This window comes from Danio rerio, chromosome 17 (assembly GCF_049306965.1).
Source record: "Danio rerio strain Tuebingen ecotype United States chromosome 17, GRCz12tu, whole genome shotgun sequence".
Taxonomy (NCBI): Eukaryota; Metazoa; Chordata; class Actinopteri; order Cypriniformes; family Danionidae; genus Danio; species Danio rerio.
The window spans coordinates 12,668,283-12,696,097 of NC_133192.1; the positions used below are offsets into that span (position 1 = coordinate 12,668,283).

The 27,815-nt window shown below is 35.0% G+C and overlaps 1 protein-coding gene across 3 annotated transcripts; it reads right to left on the reverse strand.

The window, feature by feature from the left end:
• Positions 1-2,187: 2,187 nt before the first annotated feature.
• On the reverse strand, positions 2,188-24,671 carry hnrnpua (heterogeneous nuclear ribonucleoprotein Ua). 3 transcript variants are annotated; one of them, XM_005158649.6, is made up of 14 exons: positions 24,133-24,671; positions 22,083-22,197; positions 20,307-20,380; positions 20,011-20,150; positions 18,305-18,404; positions 18,107-18,219; positions 16,139-16,402; positions 13,636-13,755; positions 12,035-12,163; positions 11,777-11,945; positions 9,855-10,130; positions 6,051-6,271; positions 3,900-3,992; positions 2,188-3,344 (listed from the first exon to the last, which is right to left on the reverse strand). In XM_005158649.6, exons 1-14 carry the CDS (start codon positions 24,545-24,547, stop codon positions 3,294-3,296), a joined length of 2,280 nt encoding a protein of 759 aa, XP_005158706.1. In that variant the 5' UTR covers positions 24,548-24,671; the 3' UTR covers positions 2,188-3,293. The 3 variants fall into 3 exon arrangements, with proteins under 3 accessions (XP_005158706.1, XP_694691.5, XP_073784305.1); XM_689599.11 differs by having other exon boundaries at positions 3,900-3,995; XM_073928204.1 differs by lacking the exons at positions 2,188-3,344; positions 3,900-3,992; positions 6,051-6,271 and adding an exon at positions 8,638-9,319 and having other exon boundaries at positions 9,757-10,130.
• Between the last annotated feature and the right edge of the window lie 3,144 nt (positions 24,672-27,815).

Sequence of the window (27,815 nt, forward strand, 5' to 3'; positions counted from 1 at the left end):
AAATACCCCGAATCCGCAAAACAAATTCTGCTTTTATATTTTAGTGGTGAAGAACAGAAAATGCTGTTTATTGCTCTTTACGAATTAAATGTTTAAACTCGGACAGCTTTGCAAACACTCACTGAAACCACGGACTAAAAGATGTTTAAACTGGACTGCGGGATTTCAAATGACAACAACTACATGACAAGACCTCAGACACTGCATGGCTGTGTCCAAAATCGCATACTTCCCTACAATATAGTAAAACAGTACACTAGCAGAGTAATACATCCTAATTTTAAAAACAGCATGAGAAAAGTACAAGGATGACCTATTACTTCTGGCAAAAGTATCGAGTTTGGTACCAAACAGTACTGAAATTTTAAAACCATCAATTTTCTGCCAACATATGAGTGCTGTTGAGCAAGTACTTAAACACTGCTGATTGGCCATTGTGTTCACATGCTCAACAGAAATGACTGTGATTGGCTGTGAAGGTCATCGTTTCACCACTCTTCACCCAGTGAAACACAGATACCATCGTTTCTAGATCAGTCGATTCTTCTTCTTTAAAATTGACAACCCAGGCAGGTATGACAAATGGCAGATCTAGTACGTCCGAGTCCATTCATACTATAGCAGATAGATCATTTCAATGTGGTGATGTCATTGGCCCATTAACACTTCCTACTTGTTATTTAACTATTTCATAATCGCAACAAGAGGCAAGTCAATCAAAACGTAGCATAGTAACAGCGATCATAACATTATTTATCAATATGTGGACCTTTATAATTTCTCAGAAGCTATGTAAATTAAAAATGTAAAACAGGAAATACAACAGAACCATTGTTAATGTTTACATCCCTCAAAATGGTCTATATGGCATACTTTTCATGTAGAACAGTCGTGTAGAAAATTTATATGTACTACCAAGTGGAGTAGTAAGCGATTTCGGACGGGGTACTGACTGTTTAGCACAAACTGTATTTATATACAAATGACAGACTTCTAAATTCAGCATTCTATACCAAAAAACATAATGTTATTACATGATGTTGACATTTCAAGTTATTTAAAAAATATATACAGTCTGCGGATCAAAACATGTTTCGACATCTCATTTTATTGTAATGGAAATTTCTTGCATTGAAACTGATAGGTCATCTAATCGGCTCCTACATCATTAACTACACGTTGCCGTTGCCTTGGCAGCCAATAAGCTCACTCCACAGTTTTTTAAATGCTCAGTGTCATTCTATGCTGTAGTGTTGCAGTGTGTTTCTCAGAGACCCTCCTCCGCCCCAGCTCCACCTGTGTTTAGAACTGCTACAGGGGATACATACTGTATACTTGAAGTCAAAATGATTAGCCTTTTTCTTTTTCAAACATTTCCCAATGATATTTAACAGAGCAAGGGAATTTTCACAGTATTTCCTATAATATTTTTTCTTCAGAAGAAAGTCTTTTTTGTTTTATTTTGGTTGGAATAAAAGCAGTTTTTAATTTTTAAAAAACATTTTATTATTATTATTGTATTAATATTATTAGCCCCCTTAAGCAATGTGTTTTTTTGATTCTCTACAGAATGAAATGACTTATACAATGACTTGCCTAATTACCATAACTTGTCTAATTAACCTAGTTAAGACCTTAAATGTCACTTTAAGCTGTATAGAAGTGTCTTGAAAAATATCTATTAAAATATTATGTACTGTCATCACGGCATAGATAAAATAAATCAGTTATTAGAAATTAGTTATTAAAACTATTATATTTAGAAAAAAAAGTCCTTCCCTTTGAACAGAAATTTTAGGGAAAAACACACAGGAGGAGGGCTAATAATTCTGACTTCAAGTGTATATTATATGTTTGCAGCAGCAGTGTGTTCAGGGGCGGACTAGGACAGCATTTTTAGGACAGCATTTCTAGAAAAAAATAATTGAAAGTCAGGTCAGACTCAAGGTGGCAGGCCAGATAGACCGTCAGGCCACCGGGAAATGTCCCGGTGCTCCCTATGGCCAGTCCGCCCCCGAGTGTGTTATATTCTCAGATGATATGTCTGTGAATATACTGGCAGTAGCAGGTCTCGGTACTTATTCTACCATAATAACAAACAGCAGCAGCGTAGCAGATCTATTCCACCAAGACCAAACACATCAACATTGCCACATTCATTACCAATTATTGAATCTCAGAGAGCTGTCATGACAAAAAAATGTTTTATATTCTTTCAGCTAAACAAATAACTGTAGCAGAAGCATGTTCATCATATAACTGCAAAGTTCATTGACAATGGTGTTCTTATATTGAATGTTGGGTAAAGGCATTTTTATAAGTAATATATTACAATCTTGAGTCACTCTTCTTTTTAATTATATGTGTTAGTAAAAGCAATGGTTTTTAAGTCGGACAAAACATTATAGAAATAGCTTTGCCCAATCGTCAATGGTCGCTCATAATAAATTGCAATATTTTAGGATATATCAAGTACTTGATTTTTGTTTTAACCTGATGTTTGTTTGTTGGTTTTTTCTGTGGGAAACTGTGTGTTTATAATAATGTGAGTTGATTTGATTAATGTAATTGTTTGTATCAAATGCCAACTAATAAAGTCAACTGCACTTCACCCAAAAAATGAAAATTTACACACTATACTTGCACTCAAGTGGAACCAAACATTCATCAGTTTATTTTATTTTATTCTATTGAATACAAAAGAAGATATTTTGAAGAATGCTCAAAACAGTAACTATCAACTTCCATAGAATTTGTTTATCCTTTTTTTTCTTCAAAATATCTTCTTCTGTGTTCAACAAAAAAAAGAAACTCATTAAGGTTTGAAACAAGAATAAGTAAATGACAGAATTTTTATTTCTGGGTGAACTAGAAAGTGTAGACGCGTAATGTGAAAGTATGCGTCATGTTATTTATGTTTTTGTCTGACACTTATACAGACTTAAGATTGTAATAGATTACTTTTAAAATGTAACTTTCTCTATTCCTCCATATATTACTGAGATTTACTGCTACACAAAGATTCACACACATAAAAATCAGAAAGTTGAAAGTTTCAAAAAGTCAGACATCCCACCCTGAAGTTATACTAAGAGACCTGAATTAAACCGCACTGGCATACAAGTCTGCGGTCAAACACATACATAAAATATCAATAATAAAAAAAAAAGCCTGTGAAGCTCTGAAAGCTCTAGAGTCATTTCTCCTCAATGTCCTATTAAAAAGAAGACAATAGATAAAGCGAATGTTTGACTTCTGAAGTTAAAGCTGATGTTCTTCACGTGAGCTTATTTTCAGTAATATGAAGGACTGTACGGATGACTCCATGGCTTCCGATTACAGAACTGTCAAAGAAAAAGATCAGACAAAAATAATTAAAGGATGCGCTTTTACTACATTCATTTATTCATTCATTTTCCTTTGGCTTAGTCCTTTATTTATCAGGGATCGTCACAGCGGAATGAACCGCATATCCTAGCATATGTTTTACACAGCGGATGCCCTTCCAGCTGCAACCCAGTACTGGGAAACACTCATACACCATGGCCAATTTTGTTTACCCAATTCACCTATACTGCATGTCATTGGACTGTAGGGGGGAACATGCAAACTCCATACAGAAATGCCAACTGGCCCAGTCGGGACTAGAACCAGCAACTTTCTTGCTGTGAGGCAACAGTGCTAACCACTGAGCCATGGTGCCACCCACATTTTTACTACCTTACCAAAATATAACTAAATCATTCATTTTCTTTTCGGCTTAGTCCCTTTATTAATCTGGGGTCGCCACAGCGGAATGAACCGCCATAAATAAATCAAATACAAAATAATAGTTTGATTTAATATGTATAATTTTTTATAGAATAATTATTTTTCACGATAACATTTGAGGGACTCACCCCTTGTTGCCAGCTTTCGTTGAAAGCCTGTGCCTTGCTCATCCTGAAGTTGCCATTTTTAAATCCTCGATTATTTCCTCCTCGACCCCTGAACTTCTGTGGAAACAGCAGGTTTATGATTCAATGTTCACACTTTTTCAAGTTTACCCACATTTCAAAACCAAACTAACAAATATACCCAGCAGGCACGGGACTAGAGCTGCACAATTAATGGAAAAAAGATTCGAACCCCTATACGATTTTAATCCAGCATTTCTTCGATTCTGCCATTCAAGTTTGTGAGAGAAGCAAAGGCGGCTGCACGAGTCTTTTCATTGTTTTCATTGTTGGACACCTCCACATGATGTTAAAGGAGTCACATACTGTATTTATAAGGTACAATTTACCTAAAAATGTCATTTTTGTCTTCATATAATGCTGTATCTGCGGCCGCGAAATCACACTTGACGTGAGCTGCTGACCGTGAGCTGTTACCACAGAGAGGGCGGGCGTGCGCCCTACTTAATGATAGAATGTGCGCGCGGCTACTTTAGTGAACAGAACCTGCATAGGCTGTGAATAACAGGTAATAAAGTTGTAAATAATATTCAGTTTGTTGCACAGAGTGATCGTTTGAGAGCCTCGCGCGAAGTATGAACAGCACTTAGCAGTGAAAATGAAACCGAAAGCGTGCACATCATTTAAATGATCATATCGCATTTTAGAGTTATGATTACGACAAGCATTTGATGTTTTTTCTTTCATAGAGAACACACAGTTGTGCATGAAAATAAATGTTTACAGTGTCAGTTAAAGTACTCTAGCCTATATAATGTTGATTTTACCAGTGAATTAAATGGTCTAATAATGTTCTCAATGACAGATTGCAAGCATAGGCCTATATCTCAAACATAATTCAACATCAGAATTATTATAAGTAGACTAGAATTATTTATAGAAACCAGTAGACCTACACATAATAACTTTATTGTTGTTCTACCATATGTTTTAGAAAAAACAATAATAATTGCAGACTCATATTAACCTTTATTTTACATCTACAGAATCGTGCAGCTCTACACCGGACGTCACACAGGCGTAAAATTGACGCTAGCATACAATATCAGACTAACTTTGAATTTTGGTTGTATATGAAAATCCGGTTGACGTTAATTAATGTAATTGTAATGCAATAATGGTCACCTTTTGTAAAGCTGCTTTGAAACAAAAATTATTGTAAAAAGCTCTATATAAATAAACTGGAATTGAATCAATAATAACAAAAATAAAGATTAAAAAAAAAAAAAAAGTTTTACAAGAACAAAACATTGACAATAAATGCAAATCCTGCCATGGCAACTAAATACATTTTTTCAGATATAAAACTTTTTTTAACGCAATAATTTAAACGTAAAAAAAAAAAATAAATCTTTGAAAAACTTTACTTAGAGTGTGTCTTGACAACCACATGTAACTGAAATAAAACAAAAGTATCTAAATTAAAGATTACAATAAAAAAAGGTTTACAATAACAGAACATTTAAAATAAAAATACTTAATTTATACTACACAAAGTATTACTAAAATCATGACAATAAAAGTTAATATAACATTTTCATGTCAAAGGTTTGTGGTCAGAATTAGTTTTTCATGTTTTTTTAATTATTATTCTGTTCATCAAGCCGACATTTATTAAAGGTAAATAAATTGTTAAATATTTATCAAAAAAAAAATAATAACTGCTTTCTTATTGTATGTAGTTAGAAAAGAAATTATTGCTCCAGTCATTATTTCTTTTATTACTATTACCAATAATAATAATAATAATAATTAATATTAGAGTGATTTCATGATTATAAGGATCATGTGACTGAAGTTTGGAGTAATGAAGCTGAAATTTCATCAAAAATTACTGGAATAAATGATAAAATTGAATCAAATTATTTTTGAGCAGTTCTTTTATAGTGCAATAACATTTCCTTATAAATTTTACAAAGTGTACTGTATTTTTGGTGAGCAGGAGAAACTCATTTTAAAACATTTGAAAATCCTACCGACCCCAAACTTTTAACCGGTAGTGTATATTGCAATAAGCTGCTACTTCTGAATGCATATCTGATTGGTGTGAGATAAGAATGCTTTTTTAATATTCAACCAATAGTGCTGCTTCACCTGGTTAAAGTTGCCCCCTCCACCGTGCCCCATGTGTTCCCTGTGCATGGCTCCTCCTCTGTTCCCCATGTTTCCCCGTCCTGGTCCCGGTCTGGGAGCACCGCCTCTATTGGGCATCACCATGCCCCGGCTGAAACTGCCCCGACTGAAGACTTCTCTGAAGGCATGCGGAGGAAGGAAGTCTATCGGTGGTCTTCTGAACCCACCACGAGGAATAGGCACTGCCGAACAAAAAGAAAACATCACATGATTACACTCTGAAGTGTGTCACATTCTCATTCAGGCTGCTTGAAGCAGTTCGACTTTGTCCATTTACTTCGAGCTATCAATATATCATCAATATTTTAAAGTACAAAGATTGATCACATCCAAAATAAAAGTTTGTTTTGACTTAATATATGTGTGTGTATAATATACATTTAGAAATAAAACTATATATAAAGTGGTTTGTAATATATGTCACAGAGGGAAGCTGGCAAGTGCTATGCAGGTAAACCTCACTTCTCTAACCTCTAATGGTGCTCTAGCGACAGACACTAGTGCTCCTGATGGTCCTTGATAGAGTCACTGACTCCATGCAAAGAATCGCCGATTCAATCCCACTTCAGACCGAGTTAGGTGCAGTAGGATTGGTGGGTTACACACGGGGGCTCGTCCGGGATGGCAGTGAGGTATAGGAGGTGAGTTTAACAGAGGCCAGCTTGTGATGTGCTATGCAGGTAAACCTCACTCCTCTGACCTCTAAACGTCTCTAGAGACAGATGCTAGAGGCCATGGCCTCCTTGTTTAAGCAACTGACTCTCATGCAAAGAATTACCGGTTCGATCTAAGCTCAGACCAGGTTGGGTGTAATAGGACCGGTGGGTTACACAAAGATACTTAAACTTATAAATAATTTCTATCATAATATACACTTTTTTTGAATTCTAATTATAAACATTCTCAAATATGTGCATGTTTGTGTGTATTTACATATACACATAAAAAATAAGCACTACACACATTTAAATTGTTTGCATAATCACGATTCATCGCTGCCCAGCACTTAAATTTTATAACACTTCTTTACGTATTATTTATATATTTTATAAAACTATTTGGATGGATGGTAAAAAAGCTGTTACAGTCCACTAGATGGTAGTATTGATTTTTTTGATGCATGAGGTCATCTTGCAGAAAGTTAGTAAAATAAAGATGGTGACATTGCGAAAAAGTGCATACTAATGCTATAATGCTGTTGAATCTGTCTCTTCCTAATGCAATGGTAAGGGAATTTCCTGTGTTCCTTCTTTGTGGGCGTTTCTTTTGCACAAGAGTTTCACAGGATTTCACAGAACTGTGCAAAAAGTAGAATGTTTCATTTAAAAGGGCTCATAAATGTTGTAGTTTGAACTACTCATAAGGCCCATGCACACCAGGGGTCTGTTCTTCATACCTTAAATGATATAAGATGATTTAACTGATCTCTGGCTAATTTGGTACTTCAAACAAGTTTGTGAATCAGATAAAAATGTCTGATTGAACTGATCTGAGATCGCTGTGTGTTGTGAAGTACAGATGTATGGATCCTTAAAATCATGATCAGCAATGCAACGATTGGCTGATGGCAGAGCAGCGTAATGACATCATCTGATTAATACTAAACTGTCCATGTGAGCAAAATCACATAAATATAGTAAATGGTTTGTTAAATATGATAAACTATAACTTTCCACATTTGTTGTGGGCTGCAGGCTTTACAGTTTCATGTGTCGAGAATATCTATGTTTAGTTTGACATTTTTTAGCAGATTTTCATCACTATAGTAGCCTATTCAAGATTCTTAATAACCAGGGGCCTCATGTATCAATGCTGCGTACGCACAAAAACTTTGCGTACGCCAGGTTTCATGCCCGCGTTTGGATTTCCCAACAATGAAATGAACGTGAGAATGTGCGTTCTTCCACACCAACTTCATGCCTGGCGTACGTTCATTTCTTGTGTGTGTTTGATTTAATTCCATTGGCAACTACTCGAGGCAGTTGTGTTAAATTGCACACTACATCTTTGAGCCGTGTAATGGCAGCTGTGTAATGGAACAGGTTCATCCGCATGTCTAGCAGGTATATAAGATTTCCATACCATGCAGTTGACCAGCCAAACATTAAAGTGCAATTTGCAGCGTTTGCCGGTTTTCCCAATGTAATCGGAGCGATAGACTGCACACACATTGGTATAAAAGTGCCACCTGAAGACGAATTTGTATACGTGAATCAGAAACATTTCCATTCAATAAATGTGCAAATAATATATGATGCACACACTTATTAACGATTCCTACTTGTCTTCCTCGTGATGAAGAGTAGGCAAAATCTGATATGTAGCGGGGAAAAAAAAAAAGAACGTCTTCATCAGACGCTGGATTCGAACCGAGTTCATGCTTGAATGTGTCAAAACATGTTGCCATGCGTTTTACGAGCAACGCCACTCGCGCTGTTAAAATACAACAACATTTTACACCTACACATTGCACTATTTTTTTTTATCTACTCAGTGCGATGTTCAGACCCAACTGTGTTAACCACGTCAGCTAAACTCTCCCACTCTATTTTTTTTTCTTTTGTTATTAATTCTGGAGAACAAACTTTCAAATAACACCATTTTCTTCGGTCTACCTGTCTATTCTGTTCAAAGTTTCTCTTCTAGCTTGCTTTTGACATTGCTTTTTTGGTTGGTTTTGCCAACGTATAGTAATTAGCATATTCATACGGGGGAGGGATTTTGCGCTTATGCACGTTTGTCAGTTTCACGTTCATTCGGACGTACAAAGGGAATGTGTGTGTGATTCGGCGTACGCAGTGTTTCATACATCTGAATTGTTTACTGCGTACGCACATTTACAGCTTTGTACGTACGCAATGTTTTAGTATGATTTCAACGCAAGTCTTCGTACATGAGGCCCCTGCTGTTTAGCTTAATTTTAATCACCGGCAAACTAGCGGTCAAAACATGACTGCACAAATGATTAATCCTTTAAAAAAAAAACAAAAAAAAACTGTGGAATATTTTTGTCAGCAATGCCCGTGCAGCCACTCATCCATTGATGTAGAAAAGTAATGTAAAATTATAATTTTAGTAATTAAAAAAAATATTTGCATAATGACCAGCGGGAAACCTCTTGATCATAGATGTATGTGTATATCTCTGGTTTTGGATGGCCACAGTCCTCCACTGCACCTTGGTCCCGCATTCATTTCAAAGGAGCGCTACCCTGTACTAAAATAGCGGCTCTATTGCATTTACATTTACATTTAGTCATTTAGCAGACGCTTTTATCCAAAGCGACTTACAAATGAGGACAAGGAAGCAATTTACACAACTAAGAGCAACAATGAATAAGTGCTGTAGGCAAGTTTCAGGTCTGTAAAGTCTAAGAAGGGAAGTATTAGTAGTATTGGATATTTTTTTTCTTTTTTTTTTTGGGTACAGTTAGTGTGATATTCAGAGAGGCAATTGCAGATTAGAAAGTGTGGTGGAGACTAACTAGTTGAGTTTTTAGTCGTTTCTTGAAAGTAGAGAGTGACTCTGCTGTTCTGATGCAGTTAGGGAGTTCATTCCACCAACTGGGCAGATTGAGCGTGAGCGTTCGCGAAAGTGATTTCTTCCCTCTTTGGGATGGAACCACGAGGCGACGTTCATTCACAGAACGCAAGTTTCTGGAGGGCACATATTGACGCATTCCTTCTAATAGACAACTGCAGGGTAGGCGACATCTAATGTATGCATCTATGGTGGCGCTGAACTGAAGTGAATGAATTGACGTACCACCCATGAAGTTTCCTCTGTGCGGAAAGCCTCCTCGTCCTCCTCCTCTCTGAGCTAGTCCTCCTTCTCCACCACGGTTGAACATGTTTTTTCCTCCTCGTCCCTTTGAGCTTCTTCTCTTGGACTGAACCCCTGCCTGGATGGGTTTCGGCTCTAGAGAACAGATTTTGCTGTCCTCTTTATACTGTTCAAGAAGTTTGGCTACTTCCTCCTTCTGCAGCTCCACATACAGCACTTCACTGAAGCAATCACCTTCCACTGGCAACGAGTATATTCCTGAAGGAGCAGAAGATTTAACATTTATTTTTATTTAATAAAAAAGACAGAAGCACAACAGCATTTGCTTTGAATAAAAAAATAACAATAATGTAAAATATATTTAAAAATTAAATGGAAATAATAAAAAAGGAAAGAATAGAATAATAAAAATATAAAACACAAATAATAATAATAATATAATATAATTATTATTTGCTTTTTTATTTAAAAATACAACAGATGTATTGCCGGCAGCTAGTTATCTGCAACTCTCACATGGTCTCCCACTGAAGCTAAGCAGGGCTGCGCCGGGACCACAAGGAAAGCTGACGAAAATATGATCATTTTAAGATTTTAAGCTTGCTGAAAAAAAAAAAAAAATCCTGTTTCTGTTTATTTTTCTGAAATTCATTTGTTGAGTGGTGTGATGAAAACTTTTTAAAAATACAAAAAACAAAAGAAAACAAAAAACAAAGGAAACAATCTTTGATCCAAATTGTGTTGTTGAGCATTTACCAGTGTTTGTACATAATCAAGAAATCACTCAGGTACAGTCCTACAAGTATTCGGAAATTTACATAGACAGGTCTCTAACATGGGACATTCACGTAAACCGAATCTGTAAAAAGCTTCATCAAAGACTGTATTTCCTACGAAGGTTATGGTACTTTGGTGTTGATAAGTAAATCATGTACTTTTTTTTATCAAGCTGCATTTGAGTGTCATTAAGAACTCTTATCCCAGTCTTAATCAGACTATTGAACACTGATCGATAGTGTGCTTATGCTTTTTCCCTGTATGTAATTCTTTTGTATATTTGCTTATTTTTATTGTGTCAGAACTTGCTGAAGTGCTCTGAATCCACAGAAAATTTCCCCTTAAGGGACAATAAAGTATACGAACAAAGCTATGTTGCTGCCAGAAGTGGTGTTAGTAAGAGCAGCAGCAGGTGCTCAAACTGCGATCTGTGTCAGCCCTAACACCCCAGTATATTGATGGAGACTCTATAATGCACAGTGAGCACTGCCTTTTAGATGAGACATTAAACCGAGGTCCAGACCTTAACGTGGAGTTTAAAAATCCCAGAATGTCTTTCAAACAAACAAACAAACAAACAAACAAACAAAAGTGTTCTGGCCAATTTGGCCCACTGGCCTCCTAACCATGCCCGTGTAAAATAAACTAAAACAATATGTAATGTAAATATTACAAATATTAGATAGATTGTTCTTAATTTAATAAATTAAGTTTAATTTGTTTTTGTTTTTTTATTAATTTTGATTTTATAACAAATTTTGATCATTAAAATAATTAATGATAATTAAAACTAAATTTAGTTTTTATAAGTAGGAAATGTATAAAATCAAAAACAAAAATACAGATTCAAAAACGTAATTATACACACACACACACACACACACACATATATATATATATATATCAAAACTAACAAAATTACGATAGAAGCATACAACAGAAGAGTTATTAAAACCTAAACCAATTAAGTGTGAATAAATAAGTGTCAACAAACTAAATAAATAAATAAATACAATCATAATAAAGCACCTAATAAACAGCATTACAATTTACAGATAATACATGATGCTAAAACAACAATATTGCACACAATTTAGATCAAGTTCAGCTTGAAGCAAAGATCTTACTCTTGGTTTTTCTGATTGCCTGTTCAGGTACTTTTTTGCCATCAGTTTCTGCTTTTTTCAGCGTCCTCTTTTTATATTCCTCATCTGTCGGACAGACGACCACTGCTTTACGCTGAAACCCGGCAAACAGGCACATTTTCCTTTTCCGGGCTGAAGCTGAAACATTGGTCTAAACGAAAATACAACAATGAACTTAACGTCACACGTACAGGGTGCAGAGATTACTGTATAGTTTAATATGACACTTAGTTTATTCACCTGATCGAGAATGTAGTTGCGTTTTTTCCGTGCTGCGATCTCAATGAATTTACCCAGAAACAGAGGAGCACGCAGGGAAATCTCTAAGAGCTTTGTCACGTCTTTCATCTGTCGTTTCAGCGTGGAAATCTGAATCGAAACATCAAAAACACATCGGTAATGTAATTTTTGTAATAATACATTGCATGTGTATGTTTTCATATTCATACACACGTTTGAACCACTCAAAAAAATTACTGCTCAATTCACAACACAGACCTACACACACAAGCTTGTTCTTAAACTCCTTCTTCTGCTAGTGAATTTGGAGTCTTGTGAGTGCCTGTGTAAACTAGGTTAATAATTTGCATAATACACGCCCAAACCAACTACATATAAAGGCTTTTAAGCAAAGAGGCACTCATCCGGAAAAAGACAAATATGGCATCAAAAAAAAAAGACAAAGGAAAAGAACTACATATTCATTAGGCGTACCTGTCTAACTACTCGCTAACGCAAATTTCTAATTATCCAATAACATGGCAGCAACTCAATGCATTTAGGCATGTAGACATGGTCAGGACGATCTGCTGCAGTTCAAACCGAGCATCAGAATGGGGAAGAAAGGGGATTTAAGTGACTCTGAACAAGGCATGGTTGATGGTGACAGATGGGATGGTCTGAGTATTTCAGAAGCTGCTGATCTATTGGGATTTTCACACACAAACATCTCTAGGGTTTACAGAGAATGATCTGAAAAAGAGAAAATATCCAGCGAGCAGCAGTTCTGTGGGTGCAAATGCCATGTTGATGCCAGAGAAGAATGGCCAGACTGGTTTGAACCGATAGATAGGCAACTGTAACTGAAATAAGCACTTGTTATATCCGAGGTATGCAGAAGAGCATCTCTGAGCACACCATTAGTCCATTAGTACCAATTGAGCAACGTGTCAACGCCACAGCCTACACGAGTATTGTTGCTGACCATGTCCATCCCTTTATGACCAGTGTACCCATCTTCTGATGGCTACTTCCAGCAGGACAACGCACCACGTCATAAAACGCAAATCATCCCAGACTGGTTTCTTGAAAAAGACAACGAGTTCACTGTATTCAAATGGCCTCCACATTCACCAAATCTCAACCCAATAGAGCACCTTTGGGATGTGGTGGAACGGGAGATTTGCATCATGGATGTGCAGCCGACAAATCTGCAGCAGCTGCGTGATGCTATCTTGTCAATATGGACCACAATCTCATTGGAATTTTCCAGTACCTTGTTAAATCTAAGCCATGAAGGAATAAAGCAGTTCTGAAAGCAAAAGGGGATGCAATCCGATACTAGTAAGGTGTACCTAATAAAGTGGCCGGTGAAGGTATACTGTATTATCAATATTTAACATCTAGTTATTTTTTATCCACCCAGTAAATAATGTATCTAATTATATGTAGTTTTATACATGTTTATAAGGTTCAGGCGAACCTTTTAATGTACATCTACAATAAATTTAAGAAAAATGTTGATAAATCATGATGTAAAATTACCACACACACATTTCATGCAAAATGTGTGCGCACGCATGTTTAGTGAATGAGATGCATTGTCGTCTGTTAACACTCACCATCATCTTCTCTAGGATTGTGTCCGTCCCCAGAATGTTGTATTTTCCAGGATTGGCTTCTGTGTGCTTTGTGACCCACTCCGTTTTTCCAGATCCAGGCAGTCCGACCACCACAATGACCTGAGAGGATTTGCAGAGGATTTCAGTGTTTATGATTTTCACAGATTTCACTGATTTTATATATAAAACAACAACAACAAAACACTATTTCATACACATGTGGCTTATATAAAGGCTATTTCATCAGTCTAATAAAAAGAAACCATTCATTTTCCTTCGGCTAAGTTTCTTATTTATCAGTGGTCACTACAGCGGAATGAACCGCCAACAATTCCGGCATATGTTTTATGCAGCAGATGCCCTTCCAGCCGCAACCGGTTAAAGGGAAACACCCATACACTCTTGCATTCGCACACATTCTCATAAACTTCAGGCAGTTGAGTTCATCCAATTCACATATACCACACACCTTTGGACTTGTGATGGAAACCGAAGCACAGGCAAGAAACCCACGCCAACATGGGGAGAACATGCAAACTCCACACAGAAATGCCAACCGACTCAGCCAGGACTTTAACTAGCGATCTTCTTGAAGGGGGCCACAGTGCTAACCACTGAGCCACCAGAAAGAGAACATACAAAATACAAGTGTTTGTTTTATAGCACTTTATCAATTTATGCCTTCATATTGTAATTAAATTGTGTATTGCAAACAGGCTGTTAGATCAAAATGAGTTTTTTTTCATTTGAACTGAGCCATAAATCCACACTTCACCAGCATATACGTGAAGAAAAAATTATTAGCCCTCCTGTGAAACTTAAACTCTTTAAAATATATATATTATTTAATATAAATTATATATATCTAGGCAAAAGTCTTATGTCTTTTGCCTGCAATAAAAAAATATTGATAACTTAATTCCATAATATTAGCCCTCTTTTATGATTCACTATAAAAACAAGCCACTGTTATCCACTGACTTGCCTAGTTAACCCAATTAATCTAGTTAGGCCAGCTCTGCACAAGACTTTTGGCCAGCGGAGAAATTAAAATGGTCGTGCCGAACTGAGTCTGGTTCTCTCAAGGTTTTTTTTTCTTCACTCTCCTATAGGTGAAGTTTTTTCCCCTCTCCGCTGTCGCCACTGGCTTGCATGGTTCAGGATCTGAAAAGCTACTCATCGAGGAATTTACTCTGTGTTTGGACTCTCAATAATGACTTCAAACCACACTGAACTGAGCTAAACTGAACTGAACTTAAACACTAAAAACTGAACTACTCTGATCCAGTTACTATGACCATTTATGTGAAGCTGCTTTGACACAATCTACATTGTAAAAGCGCTATACAAATAAAGCTGAATTGAATTGAATTATATTTGCACTTTAAGCTGAATGCTACCCAGCAAGCACAGGATGTCAACATGACGTCAGACTGACATGGATGTACCCAACGTCATGGTGACATTGCATTTTGTTTGGAAATGAAAATCGGGTAAACGTCAGAACCCCATGTCAGGCCGACGTCAATGTCCAACCTGAAAATCAACCAAATATTAATGTCTAATGAAGTAACAGCTTGACGTTGTGTTGACATTATCACAATGACATTATGACGTTACAGGATTTATTACAGTTTATGAGTTTACTATGCTACGGTATTCTTGTACACACTATACACTTTACAATGTGGTTAAAAACATGTTTATTATAAATAAAAATTACTATATACAAAAGCGTGGATGCATAGTCTACATTATTATTCATATATTTTAAAAGGGAAAAAAGTGCTCCACAATAATGAACATCTAGTTTTGGTTGCAGGAGTTGCATTTTTTTTTTGTTCAGTCAATAAAATTTACCATCAAGAAACCAAACATTCACTGCTGCTGCATTTATAGATATAAATGTTCACGTTACGGTTGTTTATTCCACCAAAACGCCAGTAAAGGCTTAGATTATTGCAAAACAAGATAGAGATTTCATCACAGCGATTACATGGCAGGGTGTTATACAAATTCCAGGAGAATATAAATAAGTGTGTTGGTGCTTGTATCTGATTTTTATATAACGCATTGACCTATTTATACACATAGCCAGGCCTTTATTTAATAACTATAGGTACTGTCAGACAAATTATTGCATTCAAAAAAAGCTTGTACACATGGATGTACTGAATACATTTTTAATACATGCCACCTTTTCCCCCATTTTTCAGCCAGTTTCTTAAACTTTCCCTCTTTTATGAGTAAAAACTTTTGGAAGCCTATAAAAGCTGTTAGGCATTTCTTATTTTGGCCGATTTAAACAATTATAAACAACATAAAAACAGAATAATTTTGACATTCTGATAGCGATTCCTTTATAGAAAGAGTCACTTCCTGTCCCCCATCTGAGTCCTGCGTCATCAATGACATCATTTATAAACATAAACCTAAAACATGGCTGATTTAATACTATTAAAAATGTAGAAAATGTAACGTTCCGCTTGAATATGAAACTGACCTCACAGTCTTTCTTGTTCTCTGGGCCCTTCGGTCCTCTGATGCGATCATGAACGGGGATCTGCTGCAGGAGTGTAAATCCATCCGGTTGAGCGAAGAATGGGCTTTCTTGCTGGCCGAAGTTGAACTCAACAGCACAGTTGTGGCAGAGGACGTGCGGGAAGAGCGGCTTTCCCTTTAGCTCATCCTTACTCACTGTAAACGCCTTTCCCAGATCCTCTCCATTCTTGGAGAAGGAGATTTCCACTTCTGCTCCATCAAAGTTCTGGCAAATAAACACAGAAACCATGATATACTATGACCAGAATTAGCACATAGAATTATTTTGAACTGTTTAATTTTAATATACACATACAGTTATAGTCAAAATATTTCCCAAAAGAAGTTTAACAGAGTAAGGAATTTTCCACAGTATTTCCTATCATATTTTTTCTTCTGGGAAAAGACTTATTTGTTTTATTTCAGCTAGAATAAAAACAGTTTTTAATTTATTAAACACCATTTTAAGGTCAAAATTATCAGCCCCTTTAGTGTACAGAACAAACCATCGTTATACAATAACTTGCCTAATTACCCTAACCTGCCTAGTTAACCTAGTTAAGCCTTTAAATGTCACTTTAAGCTGTATAGAAGTGTCTTGAAAAATATCTAGTTCAAATATTATTTACTGTCATCACAGCAAAGACAAAAAAAAAAACAGTTATTAGAGATGAGTTTTTAAAACTAATATGTTAAGAAAAGTGTTGAAAAAATATTCTCTCCGTTAAACAGAACTTGGTGAGAAAAATAAAAGGGGGCTAAAAATTATGACTTCATCTTTAATTACTGAGCCACCGTGTCGCTGCCACAATCAAAATTACCTTAAGTAAAATTTAAAATAAAATAAAAACTGAAATAAAACAAAAATAGCGTTTTCATCAGAATGTAAAATTTAAGAATCCTTCTTGTGAGATTACGTGGTCTTCAGTAAACATTTCTTATTTCTACCAAGTTTAAAAAGAGTCGCTTTTCAAAAGTTTTCTGGAAAACTTCTTTCATGACTTTTTTATTATAGAAAAAAACAATTTAATAGATTACCATTTAACATTAAAACATATTAAAACGTTTGCACAATAACGGTTTTTACTGTCATAACTTTAAATAATTAAATGCAAACTCAAATACTAATTATAAAAGTAATCATTTCCTTAACATCTTACAGTCCATTATGGGCTAGATAAACCCAAAGATTCCCTCATTATTTACTCACTCTCAATTGTTTCTCAATAAAACTATTTACTCTCTCAAGTGGTTTCCAATCCCTTAAGAGTTTCTTTCTTCTGTTGAACACAAAACAAGATATTCAGAAAAATGTAGAAAAAACATCTATTAACATCAATACTAGGGAAAAATACTAATGGACTACTATAGAAGTCAGTGGCTGTTTTTTCTAGCATTCTTCAGTATATTTTCCTTTGTGTTCAACAGAAGAAAGTAAATGTTACAACCGGCTCAAAGATGTTACATTAATGGAGACGACACAGTGAAATAAAGTCAAAAATAATATCTATTCTAACACAATTGAAAATAACATTATCAAAACATCAGTATCAGGATGTTCAATCAGTTTGAAAAGCAAATGAATGGATGCGGTGGGTGTTGTCAGTGCTAGTGTATGGATGATTGTGTAAACTCTCTCACTGAGTTTAAATAAGGGAGCTGACAAGCATCAGGTGCGCTAAAGTCTCGCCATAACCTACAACAGACAAAACATACAAAAACACAATCCAAAGCAACGCAGTCATAACACTAAATCAAACCGGCTTGGAACAAGTGAAGCGTGAGTAAATGATGACAGAATTTAAAATTTTGGGTGAACCATCTCTTTAAATGGTAGTGTATACACATGGCGCCACTTAATGGTCAAGAGTAGCAACTGCACAGTGGTTAAACACTTATTCTGAGAGATTAAAAGCACATGTATACTTACAATAAAACAACCGACAACATCATTTTCGTCAAAAGTCTCCCCGTAGTCCTCTGTCACAGCATTGCTGGTTTTCTTGGCCGTCATTGAAAAGGCATACGAGTAAGCTTCCTCTCCTGTCAGCATAAAGAATGCACTTTGAATTTAGGTGTTCGCCTCTAAAAAATTCATTTTCGAACTAAATATAAAGACCCTCCTTACCCAGCAGATAAGAGCTGTTGGCCAATGACCAGCCCACCAGGACATCGTGATCTTCAATTCCTTTACTGGAGATGTGCTTAACAGGGATCTTCTCGATAACCTGCTCACAGTGGAAGTACTTGTATGTTTATTTCCATTTTAGCCATTACAGTGCTCAGCATATTTAAGTACACTCCATTTTGAAGATGAATATTTGTATCCATTTCTCAGTGAATATAGGCGATGTATTTTGGTGCATTTTAACAAAACAGATTTATTAAACCGATATATTTATTAGAATTATATTTTAGTCACCAAACATATTCAGAAATTGAAAGACAATGCAATTAAATAAAAAAATTACAACCTCTAACATTTCAACTAAATAGTTTTTTTTTTTTTTTGCTTTTCTTGATTTTTCCTCTTTTTAAAATTTGTTTTTATTATTTTTCTATAACAAGTAAATTTGTCTGTACTAGTTTGACCGTTATCGAAAGTTATTTTGTTAGATAAGCTCCAGATTTGCCTTTAACACTGACTAATCTAATGTGTATGCACAAATATAATATTGTATAGCTTCCTATAAAAAATATGAATTTAAAAGAGAGATTTGTGAGGGGTGTACTTATATATGCTGAGCACTGTACATAGCAGATAAATCTGATTGTTTCCCATTCATAACATTTTATAACAATCTCAAATATAAATGCAAAAAATAAAAACAAACATTTTTAGCTAAATCAACCGGATAATTTGATCAAGACGTGTAATTTTTTTTTCTGGATTAACAGAGAATCATTATTTATTATTATTATTTTTTATTTAAAGAGATCTCAATGGGGTATATGCCGAAGCATGCTAATAGGACTTTTAATTTGCCAGTAACCTGGGTTAAGCGCTTCCGGCGAATTGAATGCCAATGCAAAATCCGGTGCGTTTAAGGTCTGTTTTCTTTAAAAATGATATCCGATTTAAAGTGGGTCTCAGATTGTACAAGCAGCACCGCATTAAATTACATTTCCCCTGCCATATCTTTATAATATGAGCATTTATTTTACCCCAGTGTATTCAATGGAGCTTCTGCGTTAGCGTGCCGATTCTGACAGGCGCGTGCGAGTAAACAGCTTTTTGTCTCATTTAACGCTTGAGCAACTAAATAAATGCTAAAGTTCGTTTAACTGAATATATTTTAATGACATTACAACATCGATGCTGTATAAGGAACCGTATAAAAGGGAAAAAAAGTTCACAATAACAGGTCACCAGAAGTGTATCAACATGGGAACAGCACTAGCTCGGCATATACCATATTGATAGTTTTAACATGATGTTACACCATTAGGGGAATGGCTGCTAGTGGGCAAACATTAATATGTTCTGCTGACAACCAAGGCCCAATCCCTATTGTATTATTTTACACCTACCCCTTGGCCCTTGAAACAGAGTGTGAAGGTAAAGGATTTCAAAATCTTTCCCTAAAAAAATGGGACAGCACTACAGCACCTGCACACGACATCATATGATGTTGCAAGCTCTTCATATAAGATCAATGACAGCAACTGCTGTAATTATTCCACATGCATTGTTTTTTGTATTTATCTTTAGGCAATCACCAAAGGCAGCACTATACATATATCTCAAAACAAACTTTTATTTTGGATGCAATTAATCTTTGCACAGCATTAGAGAAAATTGTACATATTTTGCCTTTAAGAGCGAACTCTCACCTTCATCTCAAAGCAAGCCTTGCCCTTGTCCACTCCATAAGACCCTCGTCCTCCTGCCCACAGGTAGGCAAAGCTCTCCATCGTAAGAGACGAGGCGCTGTAGCGATCACGAGACACCTTGAAGTGCAGGTCACAGTTGTCTGAAGAGAAAAGACGAGACTGTATTTATTACAAGCTACAGACTGACTGCACATTCAGCAGAAACGATGTTGTGACCTGCAGGCTTTACCATATCACCAGTATTTTGCATCAAAAACATATTGCGAGTTGTTTTTAAGTAAGATCTTCATACTCACAGGTGTCCAAACACACGGTTGTGTCATCAAACTCTTCATCTTCTTCCTCCAGAGGGGGCTGAGGAGACTTTGCCCTGAGAGAAAGGAAAATAATTTAGCTGATTTACTATTTTGTAATCAAGTGAAATACACTTAGCCTTCAGATGCAAAAGTCTGTCAGATTTTTTGCATCTGAAGTCCATTTATTTGTGTGTGTGTGTGTGTGTGTGTGTGTGTGTGTGTGTGTGCGCGCGCGCATCACAGCCATTTTTTTTTATTATTGTAATTTTTTTTTTATAAAGGCATTTTAAAGATAATTTTCTCTGGATTTCTCAAAAATTGTCAAAGGGTTTTTACTTATCAGAAGTTAAAACATTGATATTGTGTTGGTATTTTTAAAAATTGTATTATATATTAAAATAAAATATTTAAAAATATATAAAATCTATAAACAATAAATAATAATAAAAAAAATATAATATATTTAAGTGAATAATAAGTTTTTAAAATATATATTAGGGCTGCACAATATTGGGAAAAATATTTAGTTTAGTTTTCCTGCAATACTGTATACATTGTAATATGAAAATCTTTTTCTAAAATGACTATATGAAAAATAAATAAATAAATAAAAAAATAGAGTACAAAATAGTCAAAGTATAAAAAGCAGAAATGAATGAATAGATTTTCCCTATACACAAATATTAATCTTATCCAAAAAACAATAATAAAAATTATATATATATATATATATATATATATATATATATATATATATATATATATATATATATATATATATATATATATATAAAGCAGACACTTAGTTAAACAAAATAACAGTGTCAACAATGACTAAACTACTGAGAAATATCCACAAGATAAATGTGAACATCACATAATTGGAGATCTGACTGGGACATGAGGGTTTTAAATGACTGAAAAACAGCTGCGGGTGCAGTTAATGGTTTTTGGTTGGACAGTTTAACAGTATTGAAGTTAAAAAATTTAATGATCAAAAGTAAATTAAGACTGCACAGTTTTTATTCTACTGTATTAAGTAATTAAACACAATTCATCTCCATTAAAGCGACAAACTTGTGCCTAAATGCTTCAAATTCTCCTGAAATCTTAGTCACATTCCTTTAAAACAAAGACAGAAAATAATAAAAGTCTTTTGCAACGACTTCACAAATCGCATGATACGAGACGTGTTTTCTGGTTACTTATAATCCCAATATGACATTGCGGATCCTGTGATGTGACTATTGCAGATTCGCACATCGCAATGTTGATGTTGAAACAATATATTGTGCAGCATTAATATACATATTTAAATATAACCATTTTGATTTCATCATTGTTTAACATTTACATTTTAAGAGTATAAAAATGTTTAGTGGTTGTGAATGCATTACCTGGAAAAAGAAAAAAGACAAATTAGCATATCACCAATACATAAACAAATACATATATTAATTAAACACAACATAAACAATAATAATAACACAAAAGAAGAATATACGATTTAAACATAATATCTGATAAAAACAATAACCCATACAATATAACTTCCACCAAAACACATTGATTTCATTCTTTAACAGCCCGAGCACTGAGGTGAAAGAGATGCCCTTAATATTATTATAAGCTCAAAATTATTTCAAATGGTCAGTAAAAATGTGTGTTTCTTTGCACTGATGTCAGATCTGGCTCTTTACTGCCAGAACTGCTCATAAATCTTTCAGGTGCAGCGGAACCTCAGGAGTACCAGCAGCCCGACTGCACAATTCTTACCGGCTGTATTTTCTTTCTTCAATAAATTCAAAGTAGGCCCTTCCATGTTCATCTCGGCGTCTCTTTACACCCTTCTTATTCTTCTGTTCATCTTTCTTGTCTTTGTCCGCATCCCCTTTGGAAAACAAACAATAAAGCGTAAGGAAGAGTACCTCCCTGCTGGACCAGGCATGATGTAACATGATGGTCCACAGAATTACTGGAGGATTTATACTCTTGTTTAGGGTATGCATGAATTGCAATGAGCAGTGCTTTAAAAGAAAATTTATGCTCAAGGAGCGACGTCAGACAGTGCGGGTATTGTACACTGCGGGATTGTATGAGTACAGACAGAAGGTTGATGCCAAGACAACTGCAAACTGTGCAATTTTGAGCTGAGTAACACACATTTACATATTCAAATTGCATGCATCTTGAAGAACTGCAAATGTTGTGACATAAAAATTAGCGATGCACCGATACTGAAACCAGTATCGGGTCAATGCTTTGTTAAAATACTTGTACTCGTATCGCAAATGAAATGACGATACCACTCAACAGTATGTCACTACGTTGATTTGTTGTCCTACATGACTTTAATGTCTTAAGACAATAATTAAAAGAGTGGCGAGACTTGACAAGGCCATATGATGCTTTAAAATGCTTTTCTAATGTTCATGACTATAGTATACAAATGAATGAGGTGTCACAGAGCACTGACTGAATCAGATGGCCAATCAGAGATATTGGCTATCCAGAGAAAGGGGCTTGGTTGAAACCAAAACTCAATCAGAGCTGCAGCAATGCAGAGAAAGTGGAAAATAATATACATTTTTTTGAAAATTAAAGCATTATTTTAAATTAAATAATAAATTAAAATAGCATCATAAGGCCTGTTTGATGGTCACAGATGTAGGCTAAAGCCACTAACCCCCCTTTAGCACAAAGGGGGTAGAAGCATCTGCCAAATGACAACAAAGAATACCATGAGGTGCTCCTCAATACTGTAGGGCATCTATGGACCTGAAAAAGTTTAACTTCCACTAAAAACATGTAGTCAATAAACATGAAATATATAGTGTTTGAGTTTTTAGCCCCTTTAAGCAACATATTTTCCAATAGTCTACAGAACAAACCATCATTATACAATAACTTGCCTAATAACCCTTACCTGCCTAGTTAATAATTAATCTAGTTAAGCCTTTGAATATCATTTTAAGCTGAATACTAGTATCTTGAAAATTCTTAAGTAAAATATTATTTACTGTCATCATGACAATAATAAAATAAATCAGTTATTACAAATGAGTTATTAAAACTATTATGGTTAGAAATGTTTTGAAAAAATCTGCTTCTTTTCCGTTAAAAAGAAATTGGGGAAAAAATAAACAGGGGAGCTAATAATTATGACTTCAACTGTGTACTGGTGCAAAGACATTATAAGGGATCAATTAAATAAAATGAATAAATCAAAATGTACATTTTTAATAAAAAAAAATAACAATGGATTTTTTTCATTATTTCTTGCATTTAATTTGCAGATATTTCTCATACTTTAATTAGGTTAATGAAATATGTATTACATTAAGGTTTGACATATGTAGCACAATGTAAAGAAGATGTTGCATTCACCATAAAAATATATATATTGAAAAACTATTGGATAATCAATAAAATTATAAAACACTAAATAAAGGAAATAGGAATAAGAAAATAATTAAATTACGTAAAAATATAAGTTTATATTTTATTAGAAATAAATATTTGAAATAAAAAGAAATACATTGTATTATATTATGCATGTTATTATAATTAATATAATTATGTATAACATTTAGCTATATTAGATTAGAATAAAATAAAATACTTACATACTTAGCAAAGTAAAGCCTATTGCTGTAAATCATATAACCTGAAACTGTAGCAGTAACTCAAGGAGAAACAAATGGGACAGCAGCAATGAGCCCATAACAAACCCCAGTATACGCGTTCTGCTGACAGTATGAATTATTTTAGCCCAATTATACACAAAGTAACTATGAATTACTCGATCTTCATCGTATAATCTCACCCTTGTCAAGAGCCACATCATCCTCATCGAATTTCTCCATCTCTTCATCTTCATCATCATCACCATCATCATCTTTAAGAAGAGCGTCTTCATCCGATTTATCCATCTCTACCCCGGCGTCCTCCTCTTCCTCCTCCATAATATCATCATGCTCGGCCTCCGCGTTTCCTCCATCCTCTTCTTCCTCCTCCATGCTCTCTCCCACCGGGTCCTCCTCCAGGTCTTTGCCGGCGGGGTCTCCTCCGTCCTCGTACCGACGCTCGGAGCCGTTAGTACCAGAGAGCGCCTCCTCGTCTAGTGCGGCCTGCAGGCGCGACATAAGATCCGCCTTCAGCCCTTTATCAGACAGACTCCTTTTCTTTAGCTCGTCCTTCAGCTCGTTCACTTTCAGCTTCTTCACGTTTATAGCGCTCATTGTGACCGTCGTCTTCAGACTTGTGTATTTGAGCAATTATGAACGGAAAATATGAACGGAAAGGGCAGGTTGTTGTGAGCGGACTGTCCGTTAACGCGCGGTGCGGTCACTGTAGGCAGCAGTCGAAGCGGAACAAGGCCAGCTCAGCTTTATATAATCTACCGTAAAGCACGTTATAGCCGAGCGCGTATGAGACTACCGTAAATATCGATATTGATTTAAGATAATAGACGTAGTTTTACAATTTTTAGAAATTGTATTGTCTGTGTGGCTTTTTTGTTTAAAACTTAAGGCATTTTTTGTTCTGTTTTTAAACATGGAATTTAATTAGATATTTTACAGTCCTTTAGATAGGGTGGCTCTTTTTTCTGAAAAAGTGGACCTTTTCTGCAGTTATTCACCTCATTTTCTATTCAATTATGAGGTTTAAATAATGCATTGTAGTGACATTTTAATTACTAATCTTCGCCGAATCTTTTTGACGTACTAAAAATATTTTCTAGAGTGCTTATACTGCTTTATTACAAAGAATTTGCATTTAAACTTTAATTTACTACAGTTATATAAATAATGCTATGAGTTTTATTCAAATAAAAAATTAATAAAGAAAAATAAAAACATACTTATTTTTAAATACAAATTTTTTATCATCCATCATTTTAAAAATATATGGTCAAACTTGTTTTAAACTAAAAAGTGTAGCAGAAAAAAAAAACTCACCATCTCATTTCACTTTCCTCAGAAAGCCAGAATTTGGCCACTTGATGAGCAGATGAACATGATGTATATAAATTAATTTCTGCCTCTCCTGATGCCTCTATTTTGATTTCCCATTTTATAGCCGTTTGTAATAATCAGTTTGACATATCTACTTTGTATTTGAAAGATTCTTGAAAGATTTACAGATTATAATTACCAATGGGGACTGGAAAAAGTCTATCAAGGTCATAATAAATACATAAGAGTGTGAAGATGCAAAAACCTCTAAATGCCTTTTGAAACATTTCCCTAAAAGGAGTATTTTTTATGTGTATTCATATCACTTAAATGGCAAAGATTAAGTCCTTTTCCTGGGCTTTAAAGTAAAATATCTCAACATAAACAAAGGATGCTGAGAAAAAAGTAAATTTTCTATGGAAATTTCAGATGTTTTTTGCATCTAAACTCTTGACATGTTCTATTAACTCAAGACACCTAATCCAATATAAAAGTGTGCATTGGCTTCATTATTCTATAGGGTTAAGCTTAATAAATTCTAGTCCTCTATCTCCTGTAAATGTAATAAATGTGAAGCTGAAGGCTTCATAGGACATATTTTTTGGTCATGGCCAAAACCTTTTGAGATTTGGAGCAAAATGTTCAGATTCTACTCTGGGGCTTGTTCTTATGACCTTGCCCCTGATCCAGCAATCACTGTTTAGGTTTATCTGACTCAATTTGTAGGTTCAGTCATCAAATTAAAAAAGCTGTCCAATATAGAATGGTGATATATAGCTAAAAAACATTATTCTTTGTTTATGAAAAAGGCATCAAAACCACTTTAAATCCTTAAATCCTGGCTTTCAGAATTTTCTGCCACTTTACATTTAGAGAGAATTAGACACAATTTTTCTGAAAACATTGCTGGCTTCGAAGCCACCTGGAAACCCTTTTTAACTATCTGACAAATGCCAAGAATAACAGTTTAAAGGTATTACCCTGTCATCGTCTGCAAGATCACCATATTGCCTGTGCCCACCCCACTGGCTATATGTGTAACATTGTTGACCCATGTATAATATTGGAGGAACTGATGTAATAATTGTTTTAAAACCTTTTTTTTGTTCTGTCTTTTTTTTTGTTGAGTTTATTTTCTGTCTTTATAATTGTTGTTGCCTTTTGTATTGCTTTGTGTTGCTTTGAAGTCAAAATAAAAATATAATATTCAAAATAAAAAAAAGAGTTGTATCATCAGCTAGTTGACTAATTATTGTGTTCCATAAAATGAATGCCTGCAATATTGTCATTTTTAACAAGAATTGCTAATAGTTCTGCAGCCAATATACATAATTTGAGGAAAGCTTCTACATCCTTGCCTTATTCCTCTGGTCACATGAAATATATTTTCTTGGCACTCAAAGCGCATTACACATAGAGGGAATCTCCTCATCCACTTTTTTTTTAAATGTAAGAAAGAACATTACAAAGATATAATATGAACAAAGAGACAAAGAGGGTTACATAAATAGAAATCCAGCTAATTAAACAAGTTTAAATGATTTACACCAAGAAAGCGTTTTACATCCAGTGCAATTGTTAGAGTCTTTTAAAGAGTTCACATAAATTTCAAAGTCCTTTCTGAAAATAAAAAAGTAAGGGTGTTTCTTTGAAAATTCACATTTATGGATATAAAATTTAGCAATAAAGCAATAAATCAATAATAAATTTACACTGAGAAGGATCTACACTCAGAGAGTAACCAAAGAATACAATTTTTGAGGAAATACAGAAGTTTGGAAATAAGAATTTGTTTATGAAATTGGAAAAGTCAACCCAAAACACTTCACAGTAAGTACACTCCCAAAATAAATGGTTTAGTGTTTCATCATATTGAGTACAAAATGAGCATTTAGGTGAAATATTGTTATTAAATTTAGCTAGTTTGATATTTATTGGGTAGCAATCTCCTCATCAGTGTAGCATCCACCTGTATGACGCGACAGCAGCCATTTTGCACCAGACCGCACACCACAGAGAGAGAAGACAGCGTGATAAAGTCAATTATGATATGGGGAGGGTTGGGAGGCCATGATGGACAGAGGCTGGGATATTGGGGTATATGCTGAAGCATGCTAATAGGACTTTTAATTTGCCAGTAACCTGGGTTAAGCGCTTCCGGCAAACTGTATGCCAAATTAAAAAAATCAGCACGTTTAGGGTCGGTTTTCTTTAAAAATCAGCGATATCCACTGGCTGAGTGAAGTCCGATATAAAGTGGGTCTCAGATTGTACAAGAAGCACTGCATTAAATTACTATTTTACCCCAGTGTATTCAATGGAGCTTCTGCGCTAGCCTGCCGATTCTGACGGCCGAGAGGGAGTAAAAGTTATTTTGTCTCGTTTTACGCTTGAACAACTAAACGAATGCCAAAGTTTATTTAACTGAATGTATTTTAATTACATTACAACATGGATGCTGTAAAAGGAACCGTATAAAGTGGAAAAAACTCACAGTAACCGGTCACCGGAAGTTTATAAGTATGGGAACAACATTAGCTCGGCATATAGC

Coding starts and splice junctions, on each gene's coding strand:
- hnrnpua (XM_689599.11), bottom strand. CDS start 24,547: ATGAGCGCTATAAACGTGAAGAAGCTGAAAGTGAACGAGCTGAAGGAC. Junction 6,272..9,854: donor CAGAGGAAACTTCATGGGTG/GTACGTCAATTC, acceptor TTTGTTCGGCAG/TGCCTATTCCTCGTGGTGGG. Junction 3,996..6,050: donor GAGGGGGCAACTTTAACCAG/GTGAAGCAGCAC, acceptor CTGTTTCCACAG/AAGTTCAGGGGTCGAGGAGG.